This window comes from Molossus molossus, unplaced genomic scaffold (genome assembly GCF_014108415.1).
Source record: "Molossus molossus isolate mMolMol1 unplaced genomic scaffold, mMolMol1.p scaffold_m16_p_10, whole genome shotgun sequence".
NCBI classification, from domain to species: Eukaryota; Metazoa; Chordata; class Mammalia; order Chiroptera; family Molossidae; genus Molossus; species Molossus molossus.
In genome coordinates, this window is record NW_023425345.1 from 60,696,862 (window position 1) to 60,718,898 (window position 22,037).

Sequence of the window (22,037 nt, forward strand, 5' to 3'; positions counted from 1 at the left end):
CTCCAGTTACAACTGGAATTAAAGTTGTATATAGTTGCCAGGTGAGCAAGTTACAGTAATGAAACACTCTTTGTATATTACCATTTATACTAATTGAAATGGCACTTTTTATATTTAATTATGGCTATTGATGAAGTCTGGCATGAGCGAATCATTGCAAACGTCATTAGAATTAGGCTGTTTGCATAAGCAAAACATTAAGGACAACTGTGGTGGAGAACGTTTTTCAGAAAGCTGCAGAGGCAAAATTTCTCTACAACCAAACTCTGCCAGCTCAGACTGAACACAGCTCCGGCTCTTAAGCTTCTTATATTGTGTGATCAACACTCTGGCTTCCACAAAAAGAGCAGAAGAATAAAGTCAAAACTGCACCTTCTTAAGCATTTCAGCAAAGTAAAAAGGGCAGACAGGAGTTGTGCAGCAGAGGAATTTAAAACAAGCATACTAAACCATGAGTTACTAACAGAATAAGACACAAGAGGAGCCAGATAAGATAATAATCCTTTGGGATTAATCCATTCTTTATACTCTTAAGTAACCTGCTATTTATTTTTATCAAACACATACTTTTTCTTTCGGTTTCATCAAGTAAATCTAAATCAGAGAGGAACAGTTAGTGGAGAGAAGTACAAGTATCTAGGAAGAAAAAAGCAAGCTGTTGTAAGTATTAAGTATTAAGATTTGAGCAAGAAAAAAAAAACATTCAAATGGTGATGAATCAAACGCTTATACAAAAGAAAACTTGCTTCCATAGGCAAAATGCACAGATTAATAATTTACCAGTAAGTGGTAAAGGCATTTATCACAGAAATGTCAATAAAATCATCTTCTCCCACCATGTACGTTTTCTTTAAAAAGGAAAAAAAAAAAAAAAAAACAAGTATTTCCTTTACAGTATGTCTTAAAATCACCCGTGGCTATAAAATAATGGTAATTCAAGGCCAAAGGCAAAGATGAGATTCACTGGCAATAAAGAGAAAGAGTCAATAAAGTAAGTTCTATCCTGGACAGCATTTTGATGTTTATTGTTTTTTTTCACCCAAATATCAACAGATAATTTAGAGAATGGATAGGAATCATCTTTAAATGTTTCCATTTTACCTAACAAGCAAGTAGTTTACTTCCTTTACCATTCATACTTCTATATGTGTAATCAAGAAAAAAAAAATGCTACAAACATAAATGTGTGCATGCAACATTAATTTCTAACAAATTATGAATTTCACAGTGCATGGACTATGTTATACCCTGAAGTCAAGATCCAGGAGGAATCTTCTTAGTTGTCCTCCAATTCAGTTTGCTAATCTGAGGGCAAATTTTATTTTTATTTATTTATTTTAAATTTTTTCCTTTTTTAAATAATTTACTGGGGTGACATTGGTTAACAAAATTATACAGGTGTCAGGTGCATAATTCTACAACACATCATCGATAAAGTGTATTGTGTATTCACACCCCAGGTCAAGTCTTCATCCATCAAGATTTTATTCTTAAAGAATATCAAAGAACCTGGCCAGTGTGGTTCAGTGGTTGGAGCCTTATCCCATGAACTGAAAGGTCCGGGTTCGATTTCCAGTCAGGGCACATGCCTGGGTTGTGGGCTTGATCCTCAGTGGGGAGCACTCAGGAGGCAGCCAATCGATGTTTCTCTCTCACATGGATTTTTCTATTTCTCTCTCCCTCTCTTTCTCTAAAAAAATCAATAAAAACATTTTTTAAAAAAGATAAAGATTTTATAATCCTTGGTATTTCATATTAAAATGTTTAATTGCCTTTTATGTGAAGAAGTTCTTTCTCAAATGAACTGAAGTTTCTACCTGTACTCTAAGGCCATTTATCTTACTCTGACCTTGATATTGACAGAGAACAAGTGAGTAGCCTTCTTATAATGAGGAGTTACATATTAAAGACAGTTATTAACTTACCCCTAAGCCCTTCAGGGTGGGCATATTAAATTCCTTAGCTTTTCTGATAGGATTTATCTTCAATTGTGTCTAAATCAACCTCTCTCTCCCACTCCAACTCTCTCTCTGTTCTTTGCTTAATTTTTCTCAGTCTCTTAATCTTAATCACATTTTCTTTATAAGATGATCATAACCAATGATTATTACTTTCCAGATTTTATAACCCTTATTTTTCATTTGCATGCCAGTACATAACTTGCTTTAAAATACTGCACTTTTCATTCAGGGAAAATCCCTTCCTTTAGTATATATCAAAAGACTGTAACTCAAATTCTATTTCCTATTGAAACAGTGGCACAGTAGGTCATTAGTTAAAGAAAGTATCCTGGCAGAGTGGAAAAAGCATGAGTCAGAAACAGTGATCCATGAATCCCAGCTCTGACACCTGGGAGCCTAAGATCATCCTCAAACTCCCTGGACCTCTGCTTACTCTTATGTACATTTGAAATAGTAATATCTGTCATACAGGGGTAGAAGATTAAATGAGGTTATGAAGTGGATGTCCAGTAGAAAATAGACCCTCGAAAAGTAATTGATACTTTTATTCCTGCTACTGGTATTATTGCCATTACATACCTGACCAAAAGCCTGTTTGTCCACCTGTTTTACAGAAATGACCACAAGTGCTCTGGTTAACCTAAATAGCTATATAGAATGCATCTGGATAGTAGAGTTTGTACAGATGTGTCAAAGGACAAAAATAGTAATCGAGTACATTTATCTGATAATATGTATGTAGTTGGCTGTAAATAGAGAAAGCAAAGGCTTAGAAGAAGGACAGTTGAGAAAAATAAAAGCTGGAAAAGCTTGCAGAACAGGGGGCCGGTGTGCCTGAGGCAGGAGAGTGCAGGGACAGCAGAAGAGCTGAGCCACGAGGATAGGGATCCGCGAGGTCCAGGGTGAGGGTCAGGCCACATGTGACAGAACCCATTAGAAAACAGAGAGACTGGGCAACACAATCTTCCATCCCCCTCTGACATTTATATGGAATTACATCAAAAACTCTTTAATCCTCTTTCAAGTGCCAACTCTTTTCCTTAATTCTTTTAAACAGATGGGATCTTTCCCTCTGAAACACCAACATGTTTTGCCTCTATTGCTTCTCTGACATTTACTTTGATTCAACTCAACAAATACTTACTGCATACCTACTACAAGCAGGCAGTAGAATGAGTGCTGGAAAACACTGAAAAACAGACACGATCTCTCCCTTAGAAGATCACTTTTAATGGGAGAAAGCAGGAAGCCAGATAACAGAGTAAACATAATAACGAATAAATTGGGTGTTAGAAGGGGATCAGTACAATGGGACAAAACAGTAAGTGGATCAGGCGAAGGGAAATCGGTGAAGAAAAGAATGAGGGTGTCAACTGACATTAAAATGGATGACCTCTTGGAGTAGGTGACATTTAAATAAAGGCTTCAAGGAGAACAAGTTAGAACCACGATGATATGTGGAGGAACATCATTTCCTACAGAGGGAACAGCCAGCGCAAGGGCCCTAGTGTGGTATGGAGTTTAGGTAAATCTCAGGGACAAGCAGGAGTGCTCTAAGTGAAGGGACAGTCATGACAGATGACATCAAAAGAATAACAGAAATAGGGTCAGGAGTCTCTAAGGGCTTGGGAAAACAGGGTGAATGGGAATCAGATTGGGCTTTGTGAGTCACTGTAAAGACTTTGCCTTTTATTTTCACTTTGGCAGGGAGTCACTCTAGTGTTTCAAGGAAAGAAGGGGCACAGTCTGACTTAGGTTTTAAAAAAGATCACTCTGAGCCTGGGCAGGTATGACTCAGATCACTGAAGGGTTGCAAGTTCGATTCTTGGTCAAGTGCACATACCTGGGTTGCGAGTTCAATCCCCAGCCCTGGTTGGGGCTATATAGGAGGCAAGCAATTGGTGTGTCTCTTTCATGTCAATGTCTCTGTCTCTGTCTCTCTCTCTCCCTTCTTCCCTCCCTCTCACTCTATCTAAAATCAATGGAAAAGTATCCTCAGGTGAGGATTAACAAAAATAAATAAATCAATAAATGACAGATGTGCTTTACTGTTACTCTTGGTATATTACTGTTTTCATTTCAAAGTTTTATGTCTAGTAGTAATTATATTCTTAATGGAAGGCACCATCTTACCCCCCACCCCCTTCCGCAGAGAAACACCCTGTTCTGTGTAGAGAGTTACAATGTGCTCTCTCTAGGTACTAATCATGACCTGGCTGACATGATGCTGTGGATGGGGAACCTGGTATCAGAAGAGACAGTAGTGCCAACGACTGATTGGTTTTCCCATAGTCATTTCTAAAGATGATAGAAATTGGATATATTTTCCTCTTTGGCCATACCAAAAATTTTTACTTTTAAGTCTGGAATATATTGGTAGAGTATTGCAAGTTGATCACCACACCCCCTTTTTTATTCATGTTCACCGTGGATTTTTCTCTGCTTGCAATTCTTTCCTTTTACTCTGTATTATGTTGTCTCTAAGATATATCAACCTTGATAGAAGAATTGCTAAAAACCCAGTTGGTGTGGCTCAGTGGACTGAGCATCGTCCCATGCCCCAAGAGGTCTCAGGTGTGATTCCCAGTCAGGGCACATGGCCGGGTTGCAGGCTCCATCTCCAGTAGGGAGCATGCTGGAGGCAGACAATCAATGTTTCTCTCTCATCAGTGTTTCTATTTCTCTCTCCCTCTTTCTCTCTAAAGTCAATAAAAACATATTTTTAATAAAGACTTGCTAAAAAATGTTTGTTCTTTTAAAGTATGCTCTTTAAATGTGCTTAAGTCATTGAAATCTTTTCCCTCTCCCAAGCATGTAGCAATCCTCTCCAACTTGGCATCACATGTAAATCAAATGAGCATTCGCTTACTTTCATCATCCAGGTCATTGGGTCATTGATTCATATTTCCCTTTGTGCTTTTACAGAAAAGAAGCCATGTCAATCTATCTTTTCCTGTCCCCCTATCTATGGACAGTATTTTCCTATTTCCATTGTACTTTCAGGGTAAAAGCATCCTCATTTTCAATCTACTATTAAAATTGAAAATTTATTACTAAACAAAAATTTTGCTGGATGTAACTTTTGTTTTTTGTTTTGTTTTTTTTACAGACTAGTTCTTACCTTTTCTCTTCCCATTTGAAAAATATGTATGTAGTTTTAGTTTTTTTTAATTCATTTAATACTGGCCTTAATATTATCCATATTGAACATTACTTGGTATTTCTTCAAAAACACTCAGTTCTTACATTTAAATCCATAAAAATTAGTGTCTGGTCTGTTGGTTTCTACTCTTTATTTCTCTATAATCTTCTATACCCTTATAATACATTTCTGTATAACAAGTTATTCTGTATAATAAGATTACTATGCAGGGAGAATAACAACAAACAGAAGTGGCAACAATTAGAATAACTATTAAGGAAATAATTACAAGAGAAGATAAGCCAGCAAAGCACTGATGTGCTGAGAGGCAACCTCTAGACAGAGGTTAATGTTGTCTAGTAACAGAGGTCGGGGGGGGGGGGCGGGAGGGGCAGTGGCAGGGAGTTTTTATTAAGTGCTACATATGGCAATACAAAAAAATAATTAGTTCTACATGCTACAACTCTAGACACAACAGTCTTTTCTAAAGTGTCCAGATCTATCTTATTATTTCTATCCTGACCACGCCTACAGGACTATTCTTTCTAAATGCAATTTTGATTATATCCCAATATTTGAAACTCTCCTGGCCTGCTGCATGAAGTTCAGACTTCTTAGTATCACATAAGAGGTCTTCAAGTTCTTACCAACTTGTCTCCTCAAACTGTCTACACCCCAACCCTTGCTGTTCTATGACCATGTTGAAACCCTCAACATTCCACTCAATCACTATTGTGTTCCTTTTATGAACCTTCTCTACAAAAGGGTTACTTTTTGCCGCTTTCCTTCCACTTACCCCTATGATTATATCTTGTCCCTATTTCTATCATAAGTTCTAAGATTTTGAGCTTGGCATCCATTACTTTTTCTAGCCATCATTATCTTTCTTTTTTTTTTTTTTTAATCCTCACCCAAGGATATGTTTTTATTGATTTTACAGAGAGAGGAGGGAAGAAAAAGAGAAACATCGATGTAAAAGAGAAACACTGAATTGCTGCCTCCCATTATGTGCCTGAGCCAGGGATCAAACCCACAACTTAGGTATGTGCTCTGACCAGGAATCAAACCTTGAACTTTTTGGTGTACAGGATAACGCTCCAACCACTGAGCCACCCAGTGAGGACACCATCATTTTCTTTTTCTTTTCTTTTTTTCTTTTTTTCCTTTATTGATTTTTAGAGAGAGGAAGGTAGAGGGGGAGAGAGATAGAAACATCGATTAGAGAGAACATCGACTGGCCGCCTCCTACATACCCTACACTGTGGATTGGGCACACAACCTGGGCATGTGCCCTGACCAGGAATCAAACCAGTGACTTCCTGGTGCATGGGTCCACGTTCAACCACTGAGCCACACCAGCCAAGCCATCATTTTTTTTTTAAACCCTGCTTCAAGTGATTCCAATGGGCCTTCCAAGTATGTGGTCTATCTCTCCCACCAGAGGATGAGCTCATGAGTCACGCTAGCCACTCAGAATGTCCACAGGGAACCTCTGGCTCGTGACAGAGGGACTGGCCAGTGGTGATCTATTACCTAACCAGAACAAACAATAGCCCTTTGGGGGAACAAAAGTAGATTCTGTTGTGAGGAAAGAAGTTGACTTTTTCTCTGAGCTCATTAGGATTATAATGTTGTGGACTCATGTGGGGCCACTTCTTTAAGAATCAACCAGAAATTATGTCAAATAGAGGCAAACAGCCATGAAGCTGATGAAAGGTAGATTTCTGATGACACTGTTGAAATAACCTTAATTCACCTATTCCTAAAGCTAATACTAAATCTCAGGCTTATTAGGTTTTAGTCAACAAATTCCTTTTTATTGAGTTAGGTTTCCACATTTAAAATGGAAATACTGCTGTTTATACATGTTACTCCACTGACATTTATAAGCTGTCTCTCCTTTCTGTCTTACCGATGTTATACCCTAGCACTCAGCAAGCACACAGTTGCCTGCAGCAGAGCAGGAGCTTACAAATAATTTTGAAAGAAGTTTTGTTTTGTTCTTAATATTTCATCTTTTATTATTATTATTAATTTATTTTTGTTACCGATGTTTCTCCCTTTTCCCCCATTGACACGCTCCTCCCGATCCCACCCCACCCCCAGTCCCCAGTATTGCTGTCTCCGTCCATGGTTATGCATACATGCATATAAGTTACCAGAGCTGTTGATCAAATATGGTAGTGGTAAAAATGCTGGCTCTGGGACCTGGTTTTCTGGTCCCAGACCTGGCCAACATATCCTTGGATTGACCATGACTCAACTTTAAAATGAAAATAACTTCCTCAAAAGAAGATTATGGTAATTAAATGAGTAAATAAAAGTAGAGAGTTCAGTATAGTGTCTTGCATAGAATAATCATTCAATAAATGTTAGCGGTTGATATTACTCATGGTTGTACAATTATCTACATTACCTGTCATACATCCCAGATTGTTTACCCATTCCAGCTACAAAGTTAAATTGGTTATTGCATATTACTCATGTGCTAACTTACTGACAGAAAGAGCCTGAGAGAAGCCAAACTGGAGAACTGAACAAAGACACTAACTACATAAAGGACTGGTAGAGAGACAGTCAAGACGAAGTCCCTGATATTACAGCCAAATTGTCTTTGTTTTTATTTTTGCACATTCACATTTAAAAATTATTTTCTAGATATGCCAGTAGGAACAGGGTCACTATTTTTTTACTATATTTTTAGGTGTTTGATTTGGCACCATGTAGGTGAATCCAAAAAATGAGGGTCCATCAAGTAAATATGCCGAACAAGTAGATAGAAAATCAATAAGGATATAGAGCAATTAAACAACTCTTACCAACCACTTGACCCAATTGCCATTTGTAAAACATTTCAGCCAACTATAGTGAAATACACATTCTTTTGAAGTGCATATGATACATGGACTAACAAACATTAAATTCTGAGCCATAAAACAAGACAATAATTCTAAGAAGGTTGAAGTCATATAGAATATATTTCACTGACCACAAGAAAATTAAATAAGAAATAAATAACAGAAAATTTTCTGAAAAATCTTCACATGTTTGTAAACTAAACAATGCACTTTAAATAACTCATGGGGTAATTAATAAATCAAACAGGAAATTATAAAGTATTTTAAAGTGAATGAAAATGAAATGTCATATTAAAACTTAGAGCACACTTTTGGCAGTACACTTAGGAGGACATTTATAGAATAAACACCTGAATTACAATGGAAGAAAGGTCTCCAACTAAAGACATCAGCTTTCCCTGGCAGGTTTGGCTCTGCTGTTAGAGCGTGGGCCTGCGGGCCAGAGAGGCCCAGGTTCAGTTCCCACTAAGGGCACATACCTTGGTTGCAGTTTGTCCCCAGCCCTGGTTGGGGTTGTGTGCGTGGCAACCACTTGATGTGTCTCTCTCACATCGATGTTTCTCTCTCTTCCTCCCTTTCTCTCTCCTGCTATATCTCAAGATAAATGCAAAACTGTCCTCAGGTGTGGATAAAAAATAAATAAAATAAGATAAAGACATCAGCTTGTACTTTAAGAAACTAGAAAAATAAAGACAAGTTAAAACCAAAGTATATAGAAGGAAATAATAATGATTAGAGAGAAAAATCTATAAAATGGCAAGTAAGAGCAAAAATCAATGTAACCAAAAGCTAGATTTTTAAAAATAAAATGTATAAACTTCTAGCTAATTAGAAAAAAAAAAGAAAAGATGAAAATTAATAATATATGGAATAAAAGAAGTGACATTTTTAGAGATGCTGTGGTTATTAAAGGGATAAGGGAATATATCATATCCTACTTTACACCAATAAATTATACAACTTAGATAAAATTAGTCAAATCCTTGAAAACATACCAATTACTAAAGCTTACTCATGAAGAAAATTCCAGGCCCAGATTGCTGTACTGATAAATTTTACCAAATATTAAATAGAGAATGTAAATTCTATACAAATTCTCCCAGAAAATTTAAAAGAAAGTAATAGTTTACATTTTACAAGGCTAACATTATAGTGTTAACAAAACCAGACAAAGACATTATAAGAAAAAGAAAAAAAAATCTACAGACCAATATCCCTAATGAACATAGATGCAAAATTTCAAAACATTTTTTAGCAAATTGAATTTAAAAATATATTAAATAATACATTATTACCAAAGAGTATTTGTTCCCTGAATGCAAGAATAGTTGAACATTCAAAAAAAGCAGTCAAGCCCAGCTGGTGTGGCTCAGTGGTTGAGCATCGACCCATGCACCAAGAGGTCACCGGTTTTATTCCCAGTCAGGGCACAAGCCCAGGTTGTGGAACCGATCCCCAGTGAGGGTCATGCAGGAGGTAGTCAATCGATGTTCTCTCATTGATGTTTCTATCTCTCCCTCTCCCTTCCTCTCTCTCTAAAATCAATAAAGAAAAAATATTAAAAGAAAAAAGCAATCAGTATAATTTACCATACTATAAACTAAATATATATATATATATATATATATATATATATATATATATATATATATGACCATCTTGATAGATGGGGAAAAGGTATTTGCTGGAGTCAGCTTCCATTTCAGATTAAAATTCTCAGCAATGTAGGAACACAACGCAAATTTTTCAACCTGATAAAGGGTATTTATAAAATATTTGAGGTGAAATCATACCTAATAGTGAAAGACTGAATGTATTGCTCCTAAAATCAGGAACAATACAAAGGTGTCTGCTCTCACTTCTTCTATTTAACAGTGCACAAGATAAATATACAAAAATCAATTGTATTTCTAGATAAAACAAAATAATCATAAATGAGAATCAAAACCAATACCATTTACTATAGTCTAAAATATGAAATATTTAGAGAAAAATATGAAGATCTACTCACTGAAATTATATTACTGAGAGAAAACAGATTCACATATACATAGTTCACTGATTTTCAACAAATGTTCAAAGGCAAATCAGTGGGAAAAATAAACCTTTTAGGAAATGGTTCTTAAAAAATTGGATATATATATTCAAAAAAATAAAAAATATTATATTCAAACTTCACACCATATATAAAAATTAACTCAAAATAAATCATAGATCTAAATATAAACCTAGAACTATAAAACATCTAAAAGAAAAAAACGAAAGAAAAACCTTCATAGCCTTGAGTTACTCAAAGATTTCTGAAGTATGATACCAATAGCACTATCACTTTAAAATGATAAAATATACTTAATTAATACCTAGTGCTTTTAGAAAAACACTGATATTAAAATGACAGGCAGGTCACTATATGGGTAAAATATTTGCATATGTTGTTTCATAAAGAACCTTTATTCAAAGTATATAAAGAACACTCAAAACTTTATAATAAGAAAACAAACAACCCAATTTTTTATAAAATGAGCAAAGAATTTGAATTGAGGCTTCACCAAGAAAGACAGATGAGGAAAAATATACAAATGAAAAATGGTTAATATCATTAGCCATTAGGGGAATGTAATTTACAACTGCAATGAAATACCTTATAATATCTAAAATAAATGAACTAATTATACCTAGTTTGTATTGGGGAAAATGTAGAGAAAGTAAAATCCTGATACACTGTCTGTGGGAACGTACACTGGTATAATGATACAACTACTTTGAAAAATAACAGTTCATTTAGCAGTCCTAAAACATTAAACATACCTATCGTATCATCTGAACATTTTACTTCTAGATATTTACCCAAGAGAAATAAAAGCAAACACACATACAAAGAGCTGTATAAATGTTCATAGCAAGTTTATTTGTAATAGTAAAAACTGGAAACAACCTAAATATCTAGAGGAAAAAACAAATTGTATTATATCCATATATACAACATGAATGTATCTGAAAATCTTTCTGTTGAGTAAAAGGAAGACAAAAAAAGAGAGCATACTGTATGATTCCATTTCTATAATACCCTAAAAAATGCAATTTAATCTACAGTGAAAAAGTTGATCGATGCAACAGTGAAGACGAATGGGAAGAGGGATTACAAAGCGCCATGAGCAAACTTCTAATGAATATACTCATTAACTTGATTATGGTGACGTTTTTATTGTGTATACATATGTCAAACATCAAATTGTATCTTTTAAACATGTGCAATTTATCATATTTTAATTATGTCTCACCATAGCCACTAAAAAAAGAATTTTTTTTTTCTTGAGAAGTCGTCATTGAAAATGAGTAGATCCTATCATCACTTGAAAACATGTAATAAGGATAGTAATTTTTGTGGCACTTACAGCATAAAGATTCTTGTCTAAGACATGAAAATAAGCCCATAGCTAAGACAAGGATGCCCAGTCTCACCATTTCTATTCAACATAGTACTTGTCAGAAAGGAAAAAGTAAAATCATCTCTGTTTGTAGATGACATAATTTTATATGTAGAAAACCCTATGGATTCCACCAAAAAACTGTACAACTAATAAACTAATTGAATAAAAATGAATGATATAAAATTAGTGAACAAATCAGTTGTGTTTTTATGCACTAACAATGAACAATATGAAAGAGAAATGAAGAAAGCAATTATATTTATAATATCATCAAAAGTAATAAAATACTTAGAAATAAATTGAACCAAGGAGTGAAAGACTTATACACTGAAAACTGTAAGATATTGAAGAAGACACAAATTAATAAAAAGATATCTGTATTCTTGAATTAGAAAAATTAATGTTGTTAAAATATCCATACAATAGAAAGAGATCCATAGGTTCAATGCAATTCCTATCAAAACCACAGTGGCATTTTTCAAAGAAATAGAAAAAATTATCCTAAAATTTGTATGGAACCACAAAAGACCCCAAATAGCCAAAGCAATTCTGAGAAAGAACAAAGCCATAGGCATCACCCTCTTTAATTTTAAGCTATATTACAAAGCTATTGTAATCAAAACAGAATGGTACTAGCAAAAGGAAAACAAACCAACCAAACCAAAAAACGGGTACATAGAGCCAGTGGAACAAAATAGAGAGCACAGATATAAATCCACGCATATATGGTAAACTGATTTTTTACAAGGGCACCAAGAACACATATGGGGAAAGAACAGTCTCTTCAATAAATGGTATTGGGAAACTGAATAACCACATACAAAATAATTAAACTGGACTCCTATCATACATTACTCAAAAAAATTAAATCGAAATGAGTCAAAGACATAAGTGTAAGCCTGAAACCATAATACTCCTGGAAGAAAACAAAGGGGAAAATATCCTTGACATTGGTCTTGAAAATGATTATTTAGGTAAGATACCAAAAGCACAGACAACATGAGCTAAAATAAACAAATGGGACTACATCAAACTAAAGAGCTTTGACACAGCAAAAGAAACAATACACTGAAAAGGCAAACTACAGAATGGGAGAAAACATTTGCAAACCATACATCTGATATGCGGTGAAAGTCCAAAATATATAAAGAACTAATATAACTCAAGAGCAAAACAACAAATAATTCAATTAAGCTGAGTAAAGAACCTAAACAGAAAACATACAAATGGCCAATAGGTATATGAGAGGAGGCTCAACATCACTAATCATTAGGGGAATGCAAATCAAACCACAATGAGCTATCACCTCATATCCACTAGGATGGCTATTATGAAAAAGACAAGAGATTACAAATGCTAGCAAGAATGTGAAGAAAAGGGAACCCTTATACTGTGTTTCTGAGAATGTAAATTGAAACAACCATTATGGAAAACAATATGTAAATTCCTCAAGAAGTTAAAAATAGAAATACCATATGATCTAGCAATCCCACTCTAAGGTATATATCTGAAGGAACTGAAATTAATATCTTTAAAAAATATCTGCCCGTCCGGTGAGTCTCAGTGGTTGAGCATTGACCCATGCACCAGGAGGTCACCAGTTCAATTCTGGGTCAGGGCACATGACCAAGGTATGAGTCAAATCCCCAGTGGGGGGCATGCAGGAAGTGGCCAATTGATGTTCTCTCCTGTCTATGTTTCCATATCTCTCTCTCTCTCTCTCTCTCTCTCTCTCTCTCTCTCTCTCTCTCTCTCTCCTTCTCCCTTCCTCTCTCTCCAAAATCAATAAAGAAAAAATTATTTTTTAATTCTACAAACCCATGTTCCTTTTAGCATTTATTCACAATAGGTAAAATATGAAAACAATACAGATGTATTTCAGCAAATTAATGGATATGTAAAATTATACACACACACGTATATAATAGAATATTATTCAGGCATAAAAATAAGAAAATGCTACCATTGGTAACAACATGAATTAACCTGGAGGCCATTATGCTAAGCAAAATAAACTGGCAAAGACAAATAGTATAGGGTATTACTTCCATGTGGAATGTTTTCAAATCATCCCATTGTACACCTTAAAATATATATAATTATATTTGTCAATTATCCTCAGTAAAGTTTTAAAAAACACATAGCTAGAGATAAGTAAGCCAGTATCCTTTAACAGTGGTGGTCCTAAGAATCATGGCATAGTTTGTTCATTTATCACGTTTGTAAAAGGGCAGGCCTTTGCACCAAAATGTAGAGGGTAAAATAATAATTATTGTATCTTTATTCTTTTCTACTGTTTTGAATCTTAACCTTCTTGAATAAATTTGAAATTATTCAAATAAAATGAAGCTGAAATAGATGTTTTTATATGTAAAAGCACATTTATAACATATTCACTCAAAACAATATTTTTCTGATATTATTTGTCCTGAAGTAAGATGTTATTTACAAACAGTCTTACAATTGGTGGTAGGTGGTAAATAACTACAGACATGTCTCTCAACTCATCTCAAGCTACCTTAATAAATTATTTTCTGCATTGTATTTCAAAAGTCGATACAGTTTAAGGAACTGAATGTGCATCAAATAAAATTCTGGCCAAAAATCTTATATATAAAATTAATATATTTTTTAAATATTTATTTAAAATATATTAGTATATATTTTAAATATGATTCTACACTTCCAGTTATTTTTATAAAACATCAAAAACATGCATTTGAGCCAATGTGATGATCAGTGGCTTGAAAAGGCATTTTTCTAACACAATTTGTATCTACATATTTCAGCATACAATATTAACTAGTAATCATTCAGATAATCATTTCCTGAATGCAAAACCATATATCTAAATTACTGTACCACAGAATTCTGATTAATCATTATTTGATATCTAGATATAATTAGGAATATCTTGCTTTTAAGAAAAAGAATATCTTGCTTTTAACATTTTTTAAAAATTTACATCTTAAACCAATGAAATACTTAGAAAGCCCATTAATGCAATTCAATGTACACTACACCAATGATAAAGTAGACTTTAACACTATTTTAATTATTATTAAATGGCTACTAAGTATTAAACATGAGATGTACATGCTCATACTAAAACTAAAAGATACAGATATAAGGAAAATACTAATCCAAGTAACAATGGGAGAAAGTTCATAGTGTATTGTTTTTTTATGTCTGGTCATTCGTTCAAAATCTTTGCCATTCAAAGTCTTGTCTTTAAATTTTCATTTATTATGCTTATAACCCAAGAAACATGTTTAATCCCCCAAATCTCCCTTAAATAGTGTTCTTAAAATGCATGTCATATCACTGCCTACACCCATTTGCATCAGCCAATCAAAATAAATATTTAAGGGGCAGTGATGAAAAATAATGTGTACTATATAGGTCAGTTCTCTTATTAATAATATTGAAACTGACATTTATATAACTCCATCTGTATAGCAATTTCATGTTGAGTCTCCAAACATTTATTCATTAATATTTTCAATATTTCTATGCATTATTTGGCAAACATTCATCTCCATTTTACTGATTTATAGAACAAAGTCCTAATTCATAAAATAACAGGAACCTAGTAACTCTATGTGTTCTAACTCACAGCCCATTTCTATCAGCCAGGAGGAAGAGAATAATATAATACATCTAGCATGAAATAGTTTGGCTACTCCAGGTTACTGAAATATCCAATTGGCACTTGTCTTATCTATTCCCACCTTTTTATACGCGATCCAGTCAAACACCCTGTCAATATCTGTTGCCTGTAGCACTTCCTGTGATACTGGATGGGAACTGGCCAAACCGTCAAGCAGCATCACTTCATGCAGAACATCCGTCAGAAACCTCTGTTTTTCCTGTAATACAGTAGATGGGCAATATCACAGGTGATTCATGGTTATGACAGAATGTGTGTGACAACATGAACAGAATCTGTGTTACTTAATTGATGACGTTCATCAGCCTACATGGCAAGACTTAACTCTAAAGAGAACCCAGTAAATAAAAGGCCCCTTAACTTACTCTAAAATGAAAGTGGTTGAATTGAACACATGAAACAAAATCAATGAGCTACAAATAGATAAAAACAGTGGACTCTGTGCTTTAACAGTGGTTAAAGCATATTTGGACTTTTGGGCACATAATGAAACTGACCAAGCTTATTTGTGCATTCTGCAGGGTCAAGACTACAATTCTAGTTCCAAATAACCATTTTAGTTGAGTTCAATATAATAACTAAATTTTAGGGTTCCAGTGTTATTTTGCTATTTACAAAATTTATTTCTAGTACCATCTGAACAACTCAGTCTCTCTCTCCCCCTCCCTTCCTCCCTCTCTCATATACATATTTACACACACACAGTTTTCTGAAAGAATTTCAGGAGACCACAATAAATAATGAAAGGCATTACTGACAGGAAATTATAATATCTGTGGATGTATAATGTATATGTGTATTCAGAATAATGGACATACAGTAGAGATTAGTAGGTACCCTCCATTGTGAAAACATACCAAATTATAAGACTTATTCTGTGCATTCTTAAAACATTAATATTTGCTGTAATAAAAGCTGATTTGTTATGTTGGGATTAACTGTAAAGAAAAAGTACCTCTCTGTTGCTTTTATTTTAGGAAGCTTGCTTTAAAGAAACAGCTTGGGCTTTGTTAGCAAAAGTGCTGGCAGCTATTAGTCCTCCTGGCCTCCTGCCTTCATTGAGGGCGAAGGGAAAGAAAAAAGAGGTTGCAAGAGATAACAAGGGCTAAATAGCCCCTAGATAATTGGGACCTGAGTATCATTACAGAGATTAAAGAGTACAGCACTTAAATTGCTCTACCTAATTCTGAATTCATTCCTGGAGCCTCCCAGTTTTGAGCCAGCAGATAAACAGCGTGTTATTTCTGAGTGAGTTGTAATTTCAAACTCAGACTTTTAAAGTCCAATTCTGGAATAAAAAAATAGAAATGGAGAATAACTATGCTAAAAAGCAACAGTTAATTGGGCATATATGTTTGTGTTACTGTAAATCTGGCTGTAAAAAAATACTTTTGTTTATCATCATTGGCTCAGTGATTTAACATGTTTACTCAATAGTTTAATTAATTAGCTATCCAAATATATACTGTAGGGTTTATTTCTAATAGCTTATTTTTATAGTGTATAGACTATAAATATGTAATTTCTTTCTTTCTTTCTTTCTTTCTTTGTTCTTTCTTTTTTTTTAGAGAGGAAGGGAGAGAGAGAGATAGAAACATCTATGTGAGAAAATAAAATTGATAGGCTGCCTCCTGTACGCCCCCCACTGGGGACTGAGCCCACAACCAAGGCATGACCAGAAATAGAACTGGGACTTCTCAGTCCATGAGATGAGGCTCAATCCACTAAAGCCACACTGGCCAGGCTATATAGATAATTTCTTCAGTCCTTTTTTGGCCTCAGAGTTTCACATCCAAAAGGACAATGGAGCAATGAGTGAACCCAAAGTCACTGAGTTCCAGAAGCCTGCTCCCAACCACAAGGAGCCACAAGGAGAAGTTCAAACTTACAACAAAGTCACTGACAAATATGTCATAAACTAATACTACATTTCTTTTCAAATTAAGTTCTTCATTTAAGACAAATAGAGCGTGAAGTTGGACCTTGTGATTTAAAATTTTTAAACAAAAAGACTGGTATTTACATTGCTTATTTTAAGAAGCAAAATTATGACAGTAAGAGAAAATCATGTATTTTTGAAATTAAAATGTTAATGCTACTTTTAAGCAGGTAAGCAATCTAGTTACTCAACTTTAAAGTGCACATTAAAGTAATTTGATGTTGGAATTCATGGCAGAAATCATAAAATGTATAATTATACATCTACTTAACCAATAACATTTCTTTATAAGAAGCACCAATTGAAGAGATGATTTTCACCGAGAAGATAAAATATTCAAGTCTTCAAATAGTGATTGCCCATACCATTATGTTACTCAAATGTCTGATCAAAAAACACAGTGTGAAATGAACTTAGAGTGATGCTTTATTTGAATTCCAATTACAGTATTAATATTTAACAACAATAAATAGATAGTGATTGATATTAAAATTTAGTGAACATTTAATGGTTTTCTAGATGTGATTTTTAAGTGGTATAAAGTAGCTATACAATTATAAAAATATAATATAAGGGAAATTTCAAAATGAAACTTTCTTATTTAAGCAAATATAAGTTATACGTGATATATTGTCTCACATGTCGGGGGAAAAACAAAAACAAACTTCTACCTAATCAGTGTTTAAATTTAGTAGTGTTAAGTCATTAGCAAAAAAATAAATAAAATAGCATCTTCTACATTGTTGCAGAGAGTGATATTGTGTAATTGGGAAAAAAAGGCATTAAAAGAGATTAATAGAAAGAGAAGGATAAAAATAAATAAATAAAGGCCTGGCAGAAAAGCACTCACAAAGCTAAAAAGAGAGAATATCTTAAATTGAGAAGGAAAAAAATTCTAGCCAGAGGCAAAGCCAATTTAACAAAACTATGAAGGGTTTCCAGGAGGAAGGCACTAATTTTTCTTAAGGAGCTGTGTCACTATATGATAAGAAATGATCTGCGCTTGTCAGTCCCTGGCTGAGACCCTCATCCTCCCTGTCCTCATCAATAACAACAGCAGTAACAGCAAAAACTATTAAGTATTGATGCATTGCCTACTCTTGACCTGAGACTATTAAAGTTTAAAAATAAAGTAAATCTTGGCTATAATGTGAGATGAGAGCAAATAAATAATTAGCCACAGTGAACAAAATAATAGTTTCCTCTTACAGACTACAAATGCTAATGAATTTGGGGTGGGAGGGGACAGAATAATTATTTTAATAATAATAGATGTATAAAAATAATAGAATTATTTATGGAAAGTTTAAAGGAAGAGGTAGTCTTTGATTTGACCATTGTAAGAACTTTAAAGATGTGTGTGTGTGTGTGTGTGTGTGTGTGTGTGTGTATTAATAAACTTATGGTGCACCTTCAACAGATAGTTTTTATTCTACTTTATATTTTAAGAACACTGTGATGAGCAATAAGCTAAAATGGAGAATCTATTTACAAGTTTAATGGTATCAGTAACAATAAACCCTACCACTCTAATATAGACATTCCTTGGAGTTGTTGCATACGCACCTACATTTAAACAGTTCTAATGATATTAAAATATATCATATCATATTGAACTATTTTCAAAAATATATTACATTTAAATTTTTAGAGAAGATTGCAAAGGCTTTTTGGAAAAGTGAACAAGTCCGTGTAAATGCACAGAGTTGAGAATAACACATGGGGGTTTCCTATTATTTTATTCACTTATTCATTCATACATCACTTAACAAATGTATATTAAATTCTTGCTCCTGCCCTGGTCAGTTTTGCTCAGCAGTTAGAGCATCAGCCTGCAGACCAAAGAGTCATGGGTTCAATTCCGGTCAAGGGCACGTACCTCAGTTGCAGTTCGTCCCTGGCCTTTGGTTGTGTCATGCGGGAGGCGGGGGCATCCAGTTGATGTGTCTCTCTCACATTGATGTTTCTTTCTCTCTCTCTCTCTCCACCTCACTGTATCTGAAGATAGATAGAAAAATGCCTTCAGGTGAAGATTTAAACATTTTTTTTCCTCTATGCCAGATATTGTCCTGTGTTTAAGGAATAAATACTTGACTAAAACCTAGTCCCTGACCTGAAAGAACTCAAAAGTGGAAAAGAAAGTACAAGAGAATGACAGATAAAAAGCGAACTATATTATAACATGATGGATGCTATAAAACACAGAGGGTGAGATGATTAATTAGTTCAGAAAAGGCTCCACAGAGGAAGTGACATTACAGTGGGTCGTTGAAGGATGAAGGGTTACTTCAATGAATGGGGGAAGCAGCTAAATAAAAAGGGCAAATCCAGACGGAGGAAACATGAAAACAAGCCATTCTGCTTGAATCCTCAGTGATCAGGTTGCAGAGTTTGTTCTTAATAAATAGGCAGTGCAGACATACGACACAATAAAAGTAGTGTCTTGAGGAAATTAACTTATCTGTGGTATACAGGGTGACTTGATGTATATAGAGACAGAAACAGAAAGTGGCACTTGTACCGAGTGGGACTGTGGTGACGATGTATTAAAACAAGCTGTTGCTGAAGGACTGTTGGATCTTTACTTTTGAATCAAGTATCAACTGACATTGATGTTTGGATGCCCTGGATGCCTTAGTGGATGATGTAGAGAAAGTACTAAGAGATAACCACATGGCTTCTAGACAGGATGAAATTGTTTTAAGAGGGGGGGGGGTGCTATTGACAGAAATAGAGAAGTGAAAAAAAGTTTGGTTTGGAGGGAAAGGGAAAAGATCAACTTTAGACGTTGCAAGGAATGTGTCAATGAACATCCAAGAGCAACATGCTTTACAAGCAACCGGAAGTAAACGCCAGGGTTTCAGATAAGGAGCCAAATGCTAAACAACTTTTGGCAATACATTTTAGTCTGTATTAAAATATAAATGAAGTCTTGGAAAGAATTTACTCTTTATTATTTTTTATAATGCTGGCATTTCAATACATTGGTATTCAGTAATATATGTAATAAGAGTTATTAAGAATTCTTAGCATGGCATTAGACACACCTGAGACAATACCTTCTTGATGCCTCAAAATGGCTGCCTGCACATGTCCAGGTCTGAAGGGTTAAAAGTGAACATGCCTGGCCCTGCCAGAGTGGCTCGGCTGGTTGAGCATTGTCCCATGCACCTAAAGGTCACAGGTTCAATTCCTGGTCAGGGTACATATCTGGGCTGCAGGTTCAAACCCCAGTCAGGGCACGTATGGAAGGCAAATGACTGATGTTTCTCTCTCACATCAGTGTTTCTCTCCCTCTCTCATTCCCACTTCTTCTCTATAAGCATGTCGTCTGGTGAAGATTAAAATTTAAAGCGTGAATATGGCTGGTGATGTGGAAATCAGGAAGTACTATGGAAAGGTAGGGCTGTCAGCACGTTCCTGTAAGAAGGCTGACTAATTTTAGCAAGGAGAAATTCTAGGCAGACACTTTGATTCTGTCGCCAGAAAAGAAAGACAAAAATCAGAATAATCTGAATCAAGATAAAAAAGTCAGATAGAGCAAACCAGACAAGGAAAGCAAGAGCCAAGTCCGAGCCAGTTCAGGCAGTGGTGAGGTGCTCACGGCATTGAAAAGCAGGGAAAAGATTCTCAGGGCACATGTGGACGGCATGAAAGCAGCCACCAGGATTCATTTTTGCTGTTGTTGTTGTTGTTGTTTACTTATTTTGTTCAGTAGATTCCACAAATGAGAAAAATCATAAGGTATCTGTCTTTCCCTGACTGGCTTATTTCACTTAGCATAATACTCTGCAGGTCCATCCACGCTGTCCCAAAATCAAAATTTTTTTTAGGAGAATGGATCTGAAAGTGAAAGGCTCTTTTGGTATTCCTAGGAGAAGAGACAGTCACACCGCTGCAAAGAGTCCTAGGCTGGAAGAAAAATATCTGCCATTCACTAGCTGTATGATCTTGAGCAAGTTACTCAATCTTTTTAGACCTCAGCATCCTCATTTGTAAACATAGGTGGTTGTGAAGATTAAATAAGAGAATCTGTTCCACAAATATTTATTGAACAGCTGCTATATCCAAAATGATGTACCTAGTTCTGGGGATGAAGAGACACAAAGACCTGAATCTGACCTTCAACGATCTTACCGTAGCAAAAGAAGAGACAAAGATAAAAACAAGTATTCAGACACCACCTGCCGTATGTACAAATGGAAGTAGGTTCGAGACACAGGGCGACCACACGGAAGCTGTGATTTGTGCCCAGCAGAAAGCAGGAAAAGTTCCTGAACTGAGAGTTGAATCTTTAAGGATGATTTGAGTTTTCTGAAAACATACAGCACACAGGGGCATTCTGGACAGGAAGGAATGTCTGGGAAAACAGGAGGTCTCAAGCAGCATGATCTGTTAGGGAGAGCAGAATTCTGTGTGGCAGAAGGAGAGTATAATGAGGTAAATGACTAAAGATTAGCACAGACAGATTGACAAGAACAAAACCATCAAGGATCCTCTGTGCCAAGTCAGGAAGCTAGAATCAAGAAGTGACATCATCAGGCCTACATTTAGAGAGATAACTATGAATAAATAGTGGGAAGTGAACCAGAGTGAGAGGCGACTGGAGACAAAAGCAGGACAACACTGTGTGATTGCACACAAATCGCACACAATGTGGGCTTGATCTCTGTGATCCCAAATACTACACCAATTATTCCTCTAAAATGTAGTCAATTTGAGGATGACCAACAATGATCAAACAAGGTATTTACTTTGGAATTCCAAAGTGTATGAGTCAAATATAGATATAGACATGAACATGTATATAGACATTGATATAGATATGTATGTAGATACACACAAATACACACCTATATATATAAATATATCCAAATAGATACAAATATTTTCTTTTTCAGTATTTTCACTTGTTTATGCACAGCGATGTCTTATTCCAGTTTTTAATATCACAATATCCTTTTGAATGAAGATAAAGACATTTTCTAATCCTTGGAGTCAAATCAGTAAAAATGTCAGGTAGTCCTGGCTGGTCT

General features: G+C 34.9%; 1 protein-coding gene across 1 annotated transcript in view; it reads right to left on the reverse strand.

Annotated features, from left to right (window-relative positions):
- The window catches only part of TRHDE (thyrotropin releasing hormone degrading enzyme), a 384,097-nt gene that overhangs the window by 152,475 nt on the left and 209,585 nt on the right, over positions 1-22,037 (reverse strand). The window contains exon 6 of the mRNA XM_036252398.1: positions 15,124-15,261. Within this exon, the coding sequence (XP_036108291.1) occupies positions 15,124-15,261 (138 nt within the window). The remainder of the gene's footprint in view (positions 1-15,123; positions 15,262-22,037) is intronic.